The sequence below is a fragment of the Pteronotus mesoamericanus genome, unplaced genomic scaffold (genome assembly GCF_021234165.1).
Source record: "Pteronotus mesoamericanus isolate MK-2021 breed Mesoamerican mustached bat unplaced genomic scaffold, CSHL_Meso_final contig_100, whole genome shotgun sequence".
In the NCBI taxonomy this organism is placed as follows: Eukaryota; Metazoa; Chordata; class Mammalia; order Chiroptera; family Mormoopidae; genus Pteronotus; species Pteronotus mesoamericanus.
The window spans coordinates 16437468-16452621 of NW_026554999.1; the positions used below are offsets into that span (position 1 = coordinate 16437468).

Below are 15154 nucleotides of genomic sequence, written 5' to 3' on the forward strand. Positions count from 1 at the left end.
TTTACTATATTATTAGACAGATATATACCTTGGTCTCTAGAATGCTCATTTTATTTCATGATCTACTTGATTATTTCTGTGCTCGTGTCATGTTGTTTTAATTGCTGAAACTTTATAATGGACTTAAATTTTTAATATTTTATAATGGGTTTTGACACTTAAGAAAATAAATAAATAAAATCAATCTGCATTTTAAAAAAAAGGAAAGAAAGGAAAGAAGGAACTCCTACCTTTTACAACATCATGGATGGAAATGGAGAATATTATGCTAAGTGAAATAAGCCAGTTGGTGAAAGGCAAATACCATATGATCTCACCTATAAGCGGAATCTATTCAACAAAATAAACTAATGAACAGAATAAACCACAGGCATGGAAATATGGAGCAGACTGAAAGTGACCAGAGGGGATGGGGGAGGAGGACAATGGTGGAAAGAAGAAGAAAGGACTAAACAAAGAACATGTATGAATGACCCATGGACATGGACAACAGAGTGGGAATTGACTGTGGCAGAGGGGGGCAGAGTGGGATGGGTGGAGGAGGGCAAAGGGGGAAAAATTGAGACAACTGTAATAGAATAAACATGACTTAAAGATAAAATATTTTTTAAAAAGAACAATTTACAGGGAGAAAACAGTAGAGTGAATGAAGCCAGAATCAAATCAGTGATACGGAATATAAGGAAGCGAAAAATTGTCAATCATAACAAGAAAAAATAATCCAAAAAAACAAAGATAGTGTAAGGAGCCTCTGTGACAATTTCAAATGCTCCAACATTCACATCATAGGGGTGCCACAAGAAGAAGAAAAAGAGCAAGAAATTGGAAATGTATTTGAAAAAATAATGAAAGAAAACTTCCCTAATTTGGTGAAGGAAATAGACATATAAGTCCAGGAAGCACAGAGAGTCCCAAACAAGATGGATGCAAAGAGGCCCAGTCCAAGACACATCATATCATAACTAAAATGACAAAGGTTAAAGATAAAGAAAGAATCTTAAAACCATCACGAGAAAAACAGTTACCTATAGGGGAGTTACCATAAGACTGTCAGCTGATTCCTCAAAAGAAACTCTGCAGGCTAGAAGAGACTGGCAAGAGATATTAAGTAATGAAAAGCAGAGACCTACAGCCAAAACTTCTCTACTCACCAAATGTTTCATTTAGAATTGAAGAGCAGATAAAGAGCTTCCCAGACAAGAAAAAACTAAAGGAGTTTGTCATCATTAAACCATTATTATATGAAATGTTAAAGGAACTTATTTAAGAAAAAGAAGACGATCAAAACTAGGAAGAATAAAAACATATCTATCAACAACTGAATCTAAAAAAAAACCTAAGCAAATAAGAAAAAGAGAGACAGAATTATGGATACAGAGAGCATTTTGATTGTTGCCAGAATGGAGGAGGGTATGGGAGAATGAGTGATGACATGAGGGGACAGAAAGGTATGTATCAAGTACAGAAAGGTTAATAGCCATGCAGATGTAAAGTACAGTATAGGAAATGGAGTAGCCAAAGAATTTATATGCCTGACCTGTGGACATGAATGGTGTGGGGACTGCCTGATGGGAGTGCTGGGTGGAAGAGGGCAAAGGGGGGAAAACTGGGACAAATATAATAGCATAATCAATAAAATATAATTAAAAAAATAAATAAAATCAATCTGCCACCAAAAAAAAAACACAAAAATTTCAACATTTCTAAAACCATGAAGATGTCAATTATCTCCAAATTAATATATATGTTTAACATTAATCCAATAAAATCAAGCCACAGAAGATACGGAGGATACATATTGCTAAGAAAAATAATCCAGTCTGTAGAGGTTATATACTCTATGATCCCAAACACAATGCATTCTGGTAAAAGCAAAACTATGGAAACAGTGCAAAGCATTGGTGGTTACCAAAGGTTAGTGGGTGAGAACGGGATAAATAGGTGAGACACAGAGGATTTTTTGGGAAGTAACACTATTCTATATGATACTATAAATAGTGAATATATGTCTTTATACATTTGTCAAAGCCCGTTGAACACACAACATAAATGGAGCACATTAATGCAAGACATTACTAGGGAAAACTGGAGGATAGGGTGAAGAGTTATATGGGAGCTCTGTACATTCTCCTCATTTTTGTCATGAAACTAAAACTGCTCTAAAAATAAAGTCTATTAATTAAAAATAAGAGTTATAAAATATACTGCTGATACAACCAGAAGACTCTGATTATAGACTGTATAGTATAACAAAATTAAGTATCTTGAGTATAATAATAGTACTATGTAGGTAAATGTGGTTGTGATTGCTTTAGGAAATACAGTAATAACAGGGTCAAGTTATATGCCCAACTTACTCAAAAACAATATTTAACAATAAATATATGCATAATACAGAAATAAGGCAAATGCAGCAAATTGTTATCAATAATCTAAGTTAAAGGTGCATGCATGTTATATCGTTCGTACAATTTTTATCATTTAAACTTTTCTGAAAAATGAAAAACAGTTGAAAAGAAAAAATCTATACCAATTTACTATTCTCATTAAAGAGCAAATGAGCAATCTACAGTTTCTAAAGGGCCGATAATAAAAATATAAACATGCTCCAAAGCTTGACATTACTACTTACCCAAGCACAGTGCCTGTTTCTTGGTAATTTACTTGAATAAACTTGCCAAAACGACTTGAATTGTTATTATGAGCTGTCTTTGCATTTCCAAAAGCCTGTCAAAATAAACAGTTACCAATTTCATTTTCAAAAAATGGAAAATCCTGCTTAGGTCAGCTCAGAGATAGCATAAAAACAATTCACTTAATACCTTCAGACTCACCATAGTTCAGGTAAAGTAAAAGAAAGTAACTAATTGAAATAAAACCAAATAAACAGCATTTTATGCTATTCAGTAAAATAAAACTTAATATTAAAAACAATGTTAATTTAAATTTAGATTTAAATTTCACATTCTAGTGCAGGCAAATTTTCTTAATAAATTTATATACGTATTTTTTAAATCTTGCTAAACTTTAAGAAAAAAGAGCTAGGTAAAAATAATTACATCAAAATAATTACAATTTCAGAACAGTATCAATGAAATGAAGTTTCATTACATAAGGTACTATAGTTTATTACACCTACTTAAAACTAAACTACAGTACTATTTTTAAAAGAATAAAAATACATAGATGTCCTAAATTACCTAAAGTACATTCCATGCAATGAAATATTACCCAGCAATAAAGATGAACTACTTGTACAGATATCAACATTGATAAATATGAAACCTTATGCCACAGGAAGAAACCAGACGCAAGAGTACATATTGTGATATAAAATTCTAGAAACAGCAAAACAAGAGTAAGAGAAAGCAGATCAGAAGTTGATAGAGAATGCAGGTGGGGTTGAAAAATGTCTACAAATGGGCACACAAGAAGTAATAAAAATAGAATAGCTTGACTGTATTAATGTGGTTCCATGGGTATACACATTTATCAAAAATTAAACGAACTGTACATTTTATGCTGGCCTATGTAGCTCAATTGGCTGGAGTGTATCCTGTAAACCAGAAGGTCATGGGTGGGATTCCCAGTCAGGGTACATGCCTAGGCTGTGGTTCAGTCCCTAGTTAGGGCATGTACAAGAGGCAACCAATCGATGTTTCTCTCTTGCATTGATGCTTCTTTCCCCCTCTCATTTCTCTTCTCTCTAAAACTCAATAAGAATGTCCTCAGGTGAGAATAAACAAAATATACTGAACTGTGTATTTTAAATAGCTATATTTTATTATGAGTTATATCTCAATAAAATTAATTAAAACTGAAATTTAGAAGAAGAATCCACTGTTGACCTCACATATCTAACTACCTGAATCTCCAAGACATATTGCTGTATGAGAGAAGCCAGTTTCAAAACTTTACATACTGTATGATTCCATTTATATGAAATTTTGACAATCAAAAAACAACAGCAGGGGAGAAAACACAAGTAGTTCCCTTAAATAATGGAAATATAAGGGAAGGCAGAAGGTATAAAGATAAGGAATGACATGAGGGAATATCACGGGGTAGTAAACTAGATTCTGTATCTAGACTATATATAAATGATTATACAAATTAATATGTTTTAAAATTTACAGAATTTTTCTGTAAGGTTATATCTTTTAATATCTATTTTAAAAAGTAAATCAATAGTAAATGAAGTCCAGAATAATTATAATTTCAAACATACAAATGTGAAATTATTCATCATAAGCCAACCCATACTAAAGGAAAACATTAAAAGAAGTCCTCCTTCATGAAGAGGGAAAACGATATATTCAAATGTTTATCAGTGTAAGGAATGGACAACAGCAGAAATGGTAGCCACCTGAGTAAATCTATAGAATATTTTTCATTACTTAAATCTTTTTAAAAAATCATTGAGAATGAGGTCAGAAAAAATGATAAACCTCTCTGAAAATCTTTTTCCATATATAAAAGAAATAAAACTAATAAAAATTGTCTAAATCAACTGTTTTATAACTCTGAAAATTAACCAAAGGCTTGGAATAATCCTTCGTAGGGGAACATTTAATTATGTAAAATAACTGAATCTTGGTAAGAAAAACAGGCATTGTGGCTTTTTAACTTAATACAATTGCCATCTCCGTCTTCCTAGCTCCTTAATGAAGAGAAAAACCAACACCCTACATTTACAGTTATTTTATAAAGCAGCCTTAAAGTCATTGAAAGGCTCTGACCAGAGTTAAGCCAATGCCCTGTCCCATAGATCATTGTCATAATATGATCTATATGGCACTTCTCTGGAAAACCTCAATCAAAGGGATATATTTATTTGACCTGATCTGGAAACCACTCACTGAGAAAAATCTTTTCCCCCATGTGTGTTTGTGAAAAACAATCAGAGGTAGTTGTTTAAACGCTGCAACTGTCTAAAGATGGGGCAAAAAACAATGTAATGACTTCAAAGGAAAAGCTCATGAATAACATGTTTAAAAGGGATTCTGGAAAGATTTGAAATATTCTTGAAAATGCAGGTGTCGCGCATGTTTAGGACTGTGCACATGCCCATGAATGAGGCATGCTCACAAAGAGTTGAGACCTCTGGGTGGCAGTCATGATCTCTGTAAACTGGAAGAAAAGGTAGAAAGAGTTGACAGCTGTTTGGCTGAGTGATGAGGGTTATCCCGACAAGTACACAGAATCGTGTAGAAAAGACTGGGAATCTTACTGTTTTAGAACATTTACAGAAATCCCTGTGCAATCACTATTTGAGCACTAAGCTAAGTAGAGGATGGGAAGGCCACACACAAAAAAGGATTACAGATTTTGCAGAATTACTTTAAAGAACAACCAAACAGCAAACACAAAACAATCACAACAAACGCTGGAAGGAAGGAAAAATCTTATTTCCAGAACTGCCACACTGTATACATAAAAATGCCCAGTTTTCACTAAAAAATAAATAAATTATAAGATATGCAAAGAAGTAAGAAAGTATGGACACAGAAAAATAAAAAGAGCAATAAACAGAAACTGTCCCTGACAAAATGTTGATCTTGGCAAAGATTTTTTATCAGTTATTTTAAGCATTTTCAGACAACTACAGGACAGTATGATAAAGAGGCCATAACAATAGAAATATCAGTGAAGTGGTAGAAATTACAAAAATTATAAAAATTCAGGTGTACATTAAATAAAATGAAAAATTCCTTAGAGGCATTCGAGTAAAGGCATAAGTAAGTAGAGGAATCAGTGAACCTGAAGAATGATCCATTGAGATTATCCAATCTAAGGAATAGGAAAAAATAAAATAAACAGGCCTTCAGAGACTTGTCTGTGGAACCACAATGAAACATATCAACATATGTATATAATGGGAACAAGAAAAGGAAAGGATAGAGCTAAAAGGGCAGAATAAATGTTTCAACAAAGAACAGTCAAAAACTTTATGAATTTCATGAAAAACATTAACCTATACATCCAAGCAGCTCAATAAACAAACTAAAAAAGATCAGTACCTAGATAAATCATGATCAAACCACTAAAAGACAAAAATAAATCTTGTAAGCAACAAGAAGCAATGCATGCCATATAAATGATCCTCAATAAGAATACACCTAATTGCTCAACAGAACCATTAAGGATAAAAGAAATGGAACTATATGTTAAAAAGCACTGAGAATAAGGCAATTTGTAAACAAAAGAATCTAGATTTTTTAAAAAAGAATCAAACTATCTAAATTCATATATGATATGACCTTATACATAGAAAACATGAAAGAATCAAAAATAAATGATTAGATCTAATAAAAAATCCAAAAAACCTGCAGGATAAAAAAAGCAATAAACAAAAAGCCTATATTCTATATACTAGCAATGAACAAGCAGAAAATGAAATTAAGAAAAACAATTACATATATGGTAGCATCAAAAAAACTGTAATACTTGGGAATAGTTCAATAAAAAGGTATAGCACTTGTACATTAAAAATTTTTTTATATTTTTGAAGGAAATTAAAGAATACCTACATAAATGAAAAGACATCCTGTGTTCATGGGCTAGGAGACTTAATATTGCTCATATCTACATATTTAAGACAATACCTATTAAATTTAACCTACCATTTTTGAAGAAAATAACAAGCCAATTCTAAAAATAACATGTAAAGTCAAGGGGCTTGAAATAACCAAAACAATCTTGAGGAAGAAGAAATTTGGAGGATTCGTATTCCCTGATTTAAAAAATTACTACAGAACTACAGTAAGCAAAACAAGGCAGGACTACCAATATAGGTAAACATGTAGATCGATGGGTTGAAACTGAGATTAAGAAATAAACTCTTGCATTAATGATCAGCTGAGTTTTAACAAGAATGCCAAGACAATTCAATGGGGACAAATAGTCTTTTCAACATATGGATATCCACATGCAACATAATAGAGCTGGACTCATACCTCATATAAAAAATTAATTCAAAAATGAATCAAAGACCTAAATGTCAGTGTTAAAAGTATAAAACTTGCACTGAGTGGTGTGGTGCAGTTGGTTGTATGTAGTTTAAGAGAGAAAGGCCACAGGTTCAATTCCTGGTCAGGGAAAATGCCTGGGTTGCAGGTTCGGACTATGGACAGGGCAGAGACTAGAGGAAACAAATCAGTGTTTCTCTCCCTCCCTTCCCCTCTCTCTAAAAAAATTAATGAAATCTTAATAAATAAATTAATTAATTATAAAACTTTTAGAGAAAGCATTGCTCTAAAACCTCATGACCATAGGTTGGCAATGGTTTGCTTAAAAGACACCAAAATACAAGTAATTAAAGAAAAAATAAATTGTACTTCATCAAAATTAAAATTTTTTGTGCATTAAAGGACACAAAAAAGAAAATAAAAAGACAAAAATGGGCTGTATGGACTTCTGGACAAGACAGAGACATAAACACAGCTCACCTCCTTGCACAACCACAGCAAAAATTACAACTCAACTACAAAACAAATATCACCCAGAATCACCACAAAATTGAGCTGTATGGAAAAGTCCAACAACCAAGAAATTAAAGTAGCATTACTCATCCAGACAGGCAGGAGAGGAGGAATCTTGCGGAGAGGCAGAATGGGCAGTCCCACACCCATGTGTGGTGGTAAATATCGGTAAGGATAACACGGGAGAGAGGAAGCGCAGCTCCACACCAAACAACCCAGCCCAGGGTTCCAGCACCAGGAACAAAAGTCCCCATAACATCTGGCTGCAAAAACCAGTGGAAGTCGCAGCAGCAGAAGAAACAGCGGATTCTCAGAAGTCTACTCTTAAAGGGCCTGCAGTGGACTTATTGGGACTAATGCAAACTCCCTCCCTCTGGGCTTCACCACCAAAAAATGGCACGAAGGGCATCAGAGGCACACAGGGAAAAAGTAAAGTATCTGGCATCAAGGCAAATGCTGGGAGACAGCTTCCCCCCAGACAAAGCTCCAGAGGCTAGGCTCAACATTCTGCCCTCTCTGAGCCCTCCCCACAGAGACCCACAGAGTCGCGCCATGGGTTGCCCAGCCCTGGCAATTACCTAAGGCTCAGCCCCATCCAATGTACTGGTATGCTTTTCTACAACAGGCCATGCTACTAAGTAAGACAGGGAGTCAAAGCAGCTCTATGTAATACACGGAAATAAACACAAGGAAGCTTCCAAAATGAGGAGACAAAGAAATATGGCCCACATGAAAGAACAGAACAAAACTTCAGGGAAAAAAAACTAAATAAAATAGAAGTAAATAATCTCTCAGAAGCAGAGTTCAAAACAGTGGTTATTAGGATGCTGAGGGAACTCACTGAGTACAGTAACAAAATAAAAGACAGAGGCAGAAATGAAGGATACACTAAGTGAAATAAAGAAAAATTTACAAGGAATGAACAGTGGAGTGGATGAAGCCAAGATTCAAATCAATGACTTAGAACACAAGGAAGCAAAAAAAAACCACCCATCAGAACAACAAAAAGAAAAAGAAACTTAAAAAGATTATAATGTAAGGAACCTCTGAGACAAGTTCAAGCGCTCCAACACTCGCATAAGGTGTACCAAAAGGAGAAGAGAAAGAGTAAGATATTGGAAATATATTTGAGTAAACCATGTAAGAAAACTTCCCTAGCTTTTCCCAAGTTCACAAGTCCCGCAGGCCCGATTGCTGCCCCGGCACCAGAGCAAGAGTGCAAACTGTGGCAGCTGGAGTCATGGCAGGACAGGCATTTAGAAAGTTTCTTCCCCTCTTTGACCAAGTTTTGGTTGAAAGGTGTGCTACAGAAACTGTAACCAAAGGGAGGCATTATGCTTTCAGAAAAATCTCAAGGAAAAGTATTGCAAGCAACTGCAGTAGCTGTTGGATTGGGTGGAGAGATTCAACCAGACAGTGTGAAAGTTGGAGATAAAGTTCTTCTTCCAGAATATCTAGGCACCAAAGTAGTTCTAGATGACAAGGATTATTTCTTATTTAGAGATGGTGACATTTCTGGGAAGTGTGTAGACGGCAATAAATCACTATTGAAATGGCATCACATGATGCAGCCCATTCCATTGAAGTACTGAAATCTTTCATCATGTAAATAATTTCCATGTCTCTTTTATAACAAACTAATGATACCTCCCCCCAAAAAGAAAGAAAACTTCCCTAATTTGGTGAACAAAATAGACAAAGAAGTCCAGGAAGCACAGAGAGTCCAAAACAAAACGGATGCAAAGAGGTCCATTCCAAGACACATCATAATTAAAATGCCAAAGATAAAGAGAGAATCTTAAAAGCAGCAAGAGAAAAGCAGTTACCTACAAAGGAGTTCCCATAAGACTGTCAGATGATTTCTCAAAAGAAGCCTTGCAGGCTAGAAGGGATTGGCAAGAAATATTCAAAGTAATGCAAAGCAAGGACCTACAACCAAGATTACTCTATTTAGCACAGCTATCATTTAGAATGGAAGGGCAGATAAAGTGATTCCCAGGCAAGGTAAAACTAAAGGAGCTCATCATCATCAAGCCAGTATTACATGAAGTGTTAAAGGGACTTATTTAAGAATAATACGAAGGTCAAAACTACAAACAATAAAATGGCAATAAATTCACAACTATCAACAACTGAGTCTAAAAAAACCAACTAAGCAAACAAGCAGAACAAAAACAAAATCATAGATATAGAGATCACATGGAGGGTTATCAGTTGGGAGGGGGAAGGAGGAGAATGGGTGAAAAGGTACAGGGATTAAGAAGCATAAAGTGATAGGTACAAATAGAAAGATGGATGTTAAGAAGAGTAGAGGAAATAGAGCACCTGAAGAACTTATATTCATGACCGATGGACACAAACTAACGGGTGGACTGCTGGAGGAAATGGGGGTACCGGGTGGAGGTGAGCATAGGGGAAAAAGCTGGGACAACTGTAATAGCATAATCAATAAAATACATTAAAAATAATAATAAAGGTAATTTTTAAAAAGAAAAGAAAAAACCAGCCCTGACCAGTGTGGCTCAGGTGGCTGCACGCTGTCTTGCAAACTGAAATGTTGCCGATTTGATTCCCAGTCAGGGCACATGCCTGGGTAGTGGGTTTGATTCCCGGGGCGGGGGGGTTGGGGGGGATTATGAGAAGCAATAGATCAATGTTTCTTTCTCACATCAATGTTTCTCTCCCTCTCTCTCTCTCCTCTCCCCCTTCTAAAAATAAATAAAATCTTTAAAAACAAAATATATACAGAATAGAATATATTTGCAAACCATATATCTGATCCACATCCAGAATACATAAAGAATTATTATAACTCAATAGTAAAAAAGACAAAGAATCCAATTTTAAAATGGCCTAAAAATTTAAATAAACATTTCTCTACAGACAATAACAAAAGCCCACAAGCACATAGAAAACATGCTCAACATCATTCATTACTACAGAAATGCAAATCAAAATCACAATGAGAGACAACTTCCATAAAGTAATACAATTATAATCAATAACAAGTGTTGGTGAGGATGTGGAGAATATAGAACCCTCATAAATTTCTGCAAGGAATGTAAAATAGTGTAGTCATTCCAGAAAACAGTTCAGCAGTTCCTCATTAAGTTAAACACAGCTGTGACATGCTACAACAATTCCACTCCCAGGTATACACTAAAGGGAACTGAAAACATACAACCCCCAGTATGTTGTACATGAATGGCCTTAACAACATTGCTCATATAGCCAAAAAATTAAAACAACCCAAATGTCCATCAATGTATCACTAGATAAACAAAAATGGTATATATACACAATGACATATAATCCTGCCATTAAAATATATAAACTACTGATACATGCTATAACATGAATGTACGTTTAAATAAATACCACTCTAACTGAAGGAAGTCAAACACAAAAGACACATACTGTATGATTCCATTTATATGAAATATCTGAAATGGAAACAGAAAGCAGATTGTTGGTTTGCAGGGGCTGGAGGGAGGGCAGAATGGGAAGTAACTGATTAATGGTCAAGTGGTTTTCTTTTAGAATGAAAACACAAAAATGTTTTGAATGTTTCTGAGCTTCCTGCCAAGATGGTGACATATAGGTAGATATGCTTTGCTTCCTCTCACAACTAAAAGAATGGTAACAACCAATTTAAAAACAAAAAACAAACAGAACTGCCAGATAATCTAACTGTATGGAAGTCCAAACACCAAGGAGTTAAAGAAACATTCATCCAGACTGGTAAGAGGGGCAGAGACAGGCACCCCTGGTGGAAAGGACACCTGGCAAGGCAATGCCTGGTGGACCAGGTGGGCAAGGCGGCGGTGGCAGGTGGGTGGCCCCATATTTGCATGCAGATAAACCAGGATAAACAACTGGGGGACAAGGCAGACCCCACAACCCAGGGTTCCAGTGAGGAAAAAGAAAGCTTCAAAACCTCTTGCTATAAAAACCAGCGGGGATTGTGGCAGCGGGAGAAACTGCCATTCTCACAGGAGCATCCGTTGAAGGGGCCCGCAAGATCCTAGAACTTAGACAAACCCACCCAACCAGGAATGAGCACCAGAAGGGCGCCATTCGCTTATGGATAGTGGGGGAAGTGACTAAAAGTGGGGCAAAAGCCGAGCAAGCAGCATTATTGCCTCTCTGACCCCTCTACCACATACAGTGCACAACACAGCCAAGTAGGGTGCCCTGCCCTGGTTGAATACCCTTACACATGTAGGTGGACACAAAGAAATATGGCCCAAATTAAAGAACAGATCAAAACTCCACAAAAAGAACTAAGCAACAAGGAGAAAGTCAAACTATAAGACGCACAGTTCAAAACACTGGTAATCAGCAAACGCACATAAGTAATTGAGTACAGAAACAAAATAAAGGAAGAAATGAAGGCTATATAAAGTGCAATAAAGGAAAATATACAGGGTAACAAAAGTGAAGGAAAGGAAGCTGGGACTCAAATCAACAATTTAGAACAAAAAGAAGAAATAAACATTCAACCAGAACAGAATGAAGAAACAAGAATTCGAAAAAGTGAGGAAAGGCTTAGGAACCTCCAGGACAACTTAAAACATTTCAACATCTGAATGATAGGGGTGCCAGAAGGAGAAAATGAAAAGGAAGAGCAAGAAATGGAAAACTTACTTGAAAAAATAATGAAGGAAAACTTCCCCAATCTGGTGATGGAACTAGACATGCAAGCCCAGGAAGCTCAGAGAGTCCCACAGAAGTTGGACCCAAGAAGGAACACACCAAGGCACATCATAATTACATTACCCAAGATTAAAGTTAAGTAGAGAACCTTAAAAGCAGCAAAAGAAAAGGAGACAGTTACCTACAAAGGAGTTCCCATAAGACTATCAGCTGATTTCTCAAAAGAAACTTTAAAGGCAAGAAGGGGCTGGGAAGAAGTATTCAAAGTCATAAAAAGCAAGAACATACATCCAAGATTACTCTATCCAGCAAAGCTATCATTTAGAGTGGAAGAACAGATAAAGTGCTTCCCAGACAAGGTAAAGTTCAAGGAGTTCATCATCACCAAGCCCTTATTATGTGAAACGTTAAAGGGACTTACCTAAGAAAAAGAAGATGATCAAAACTATGAACAGTAAAATGACAACAAACTCACAACTATCAACAACTGAACCTAAAGAAAACAAAAACAAAAACTAAGCAAACTAGACAGAAACGGAATCACAGAAATGCAGATCACATGGAGGGATATCAGTGGGGAGGATGAGGGGTGAGAATGGAGGAGAAATACAAGGAATAAGAAACATAATTGGTAGGTACAAAATAGACAGGGGGAGATTAAGAATGGTATAGGAAATGGAGAAGCCAAACAACTTATATGGACGACCCATGGACATAAACTAAAGGAGAGGGGGAATGTTGGAGGGAAGGGGGGTTACAGCATGGAGGGGGATAAAGAGGAAAAAAAAATGGGACAACTGAAATAGCAAAATCAATAAAATATACTAAAAAAATGAAAATGTTTTGAAACTGGACAAAGGTAGTGGTTGCATAACAATGTGAAGGTACTAAATGTCACTGAATTATACATTTTCAGGGATGTCCAACCTTTTGACGTCTCTGGGCCACACTGGAAGAAGCAGCGTTATCTTGGGCCACACATTAAATACATTGCCATACGTAATCGCAAGAAAAAAAATCTCATAATGTTTTAAGTAAGTTTACGATTCTGTGTTGGGCTGCATTCATAGCCATCCTGGGACGCATGCAACCTGCAGGTTGCAGGTTGGACACCCCTGCAAATAGTTAATTTTATGTTACATGAATTTCACCTCAAAAAAATAAAAATAAGAAAGAAGGAGGCATCTCGCACAATTCCATAGCAAGACAGAGACACTTGGTCTCAAACATGTGTAAAAAAAAGAAAGAAAGAAAAGAAAGAAAAGAAAGAAAGAAAGAAAGAAAGAAAGAAAGAAAGAAAGAAAGAAAGAAAGAGGCAAAAAAAGGTAAAGAGCACAAAGAAAATAAGGGATTAATGGTAAAAAAATATTAGACTCAAAGATAACTGTATCAGGAATCTCATTAAATGTAAATGTATAAACAGCCCACTTGAAAGCCAGAGATGGCAACATCACATTAAAAAGCAAGACACTGCACTGGACAGCATGGCTCAGTTGACTGGATGTCATACTCTAAAGAGTATAGTCACCTGTTCAATTCTCAGTTGAGGTACATGCCTGGGTTGTGGGCCTGGTCCTTGGTTGGGGGTGTGTGTGAGAGGCAACCAATAGATGCTTCTCTCTCACATCAATGTTTCTCTCCCGCTATTTTTCCCTCCCTTCCCCTCACTCTAAATAAATAAATAAAAATCATAAATAAATAAAAATAAAAATTCTTTAAAAAAAAGACCCAACCATAAACTCTCTACATATAGTTCTTTAAATGTAAAGAAATAAGCTAAAAGTACAAAAAAAGATGCTAATATAACTCAAGAGAAAAGAGGGCTACATTAATAACAGACAAAGTAGATTTTAGAGTAAAGAATATTACCAAGAAGAGAGAGTTATTTCATCATGGTAAAGGGTCAATTAATCAAAAACAAGCACCTATAATCATAAATGTTGATATACCAACAAAAGAGTTTCACAAACAGGATGCAACTTAGAAGAGTAATGGACAAATCTACAAGTATAGCTAGAGGTATTCAAGACCTCTCTCTCAATAATTGCTAAAATAAATGGAAAAAAGATCATTAAGCATGTGTTAAGCTTCAACAACACTATCATCCAAATTAACAAGACTGACACAAAACATAGCTCCTGTTAACAGCAAAATACACATTCTTTATAAGTAGTCATAGAATATTTACCAAGGTAGACTCTATCCAGTAAATTTTAAAGGATTCCAGTCAAACAATGTAATGTTATCTAACCACAAGATAAATTACAGAGAAATAACAAACAGGATCTAAATATTTGTAAACTAAAAAGGGAAATTACCAAATATTTTGAACTAAATGAAAATAAAAACACAACATGGAATTTGTGGGATGCCACTGGAGCAGAACTGAGGGAAGATTTTATAACGCTAAATGACTTTATCACAAAAGAAAGGTAAGGTCTCAAATCAATGACCTCACATACCACACTAAGAAACTAAAAAAGAGTGCCCTGGCTGCGTGGCTCAGTGGACTGAGTTCAAGTCTGTGAATCAAAAGGCCTGCGTTGCCGGCCAGGTTCCCAGTTGCAAAAGATGACCAATCAATGTATCTCTCCCATGTTGATGTTTCTCTCCCTCTCTTTCTCTCTACCTTCTTGTCTTTCTAAAAAGTAAACTGCCCTGACTGATGTGGCTCAATTGGCTGGGCTTCAATCAGCGAAGTGAAAGGTCGTCAGTTTGATTACTGGTCTGGGCACATGCCTGGGTTGAGGGTTCAGTCCCAGGTCAGCTTAGGAAAGGCAAAATGATCAATATTTCTTGCTCACACAGATGTTTCTCTCTCTCTTTCTCCCTCTCTCTAAAAATAAATAAACATTTTTTAATTACAATGTAAACCAAAAAATAATAAGGATCAAAGCTGAAATCAATGAAATATGAAACAGCATAACAACAAAAAAATCCATGAAACCAAAAGCTGGTGCTCTGTAAAATAAAGGAATATTATATTAAACATGATGCCAATAAATTGAACTCAGATT

The 15154-nt window shown here is 35.6% G+C and overlaps 1 protein-coding gene across 9 annotated transcripts in view; it reads right to left on the minus strand.

Moving 5' to 3' along the window:
• Positions 1-15154, minus strand: part of MYO9A (myosin IXA) — a 290265-nt gene that overhangs the window by 220429 nt on the left and 54682 nt on the right. For all 9 annotated transcript variants that reach the window (XM_054562050.1, XM_054562278.1, XM_054561989.1 and 6 more), the window contains one exon: positions 2633-2727. In XM_054562050.1, the coding sequence (XP_054418025.1) occupies positions 2633-2727 (95 nt within the window). The remainder of the gene's footprint in view (positions 1-2632; positions 2728-15154) is intronic.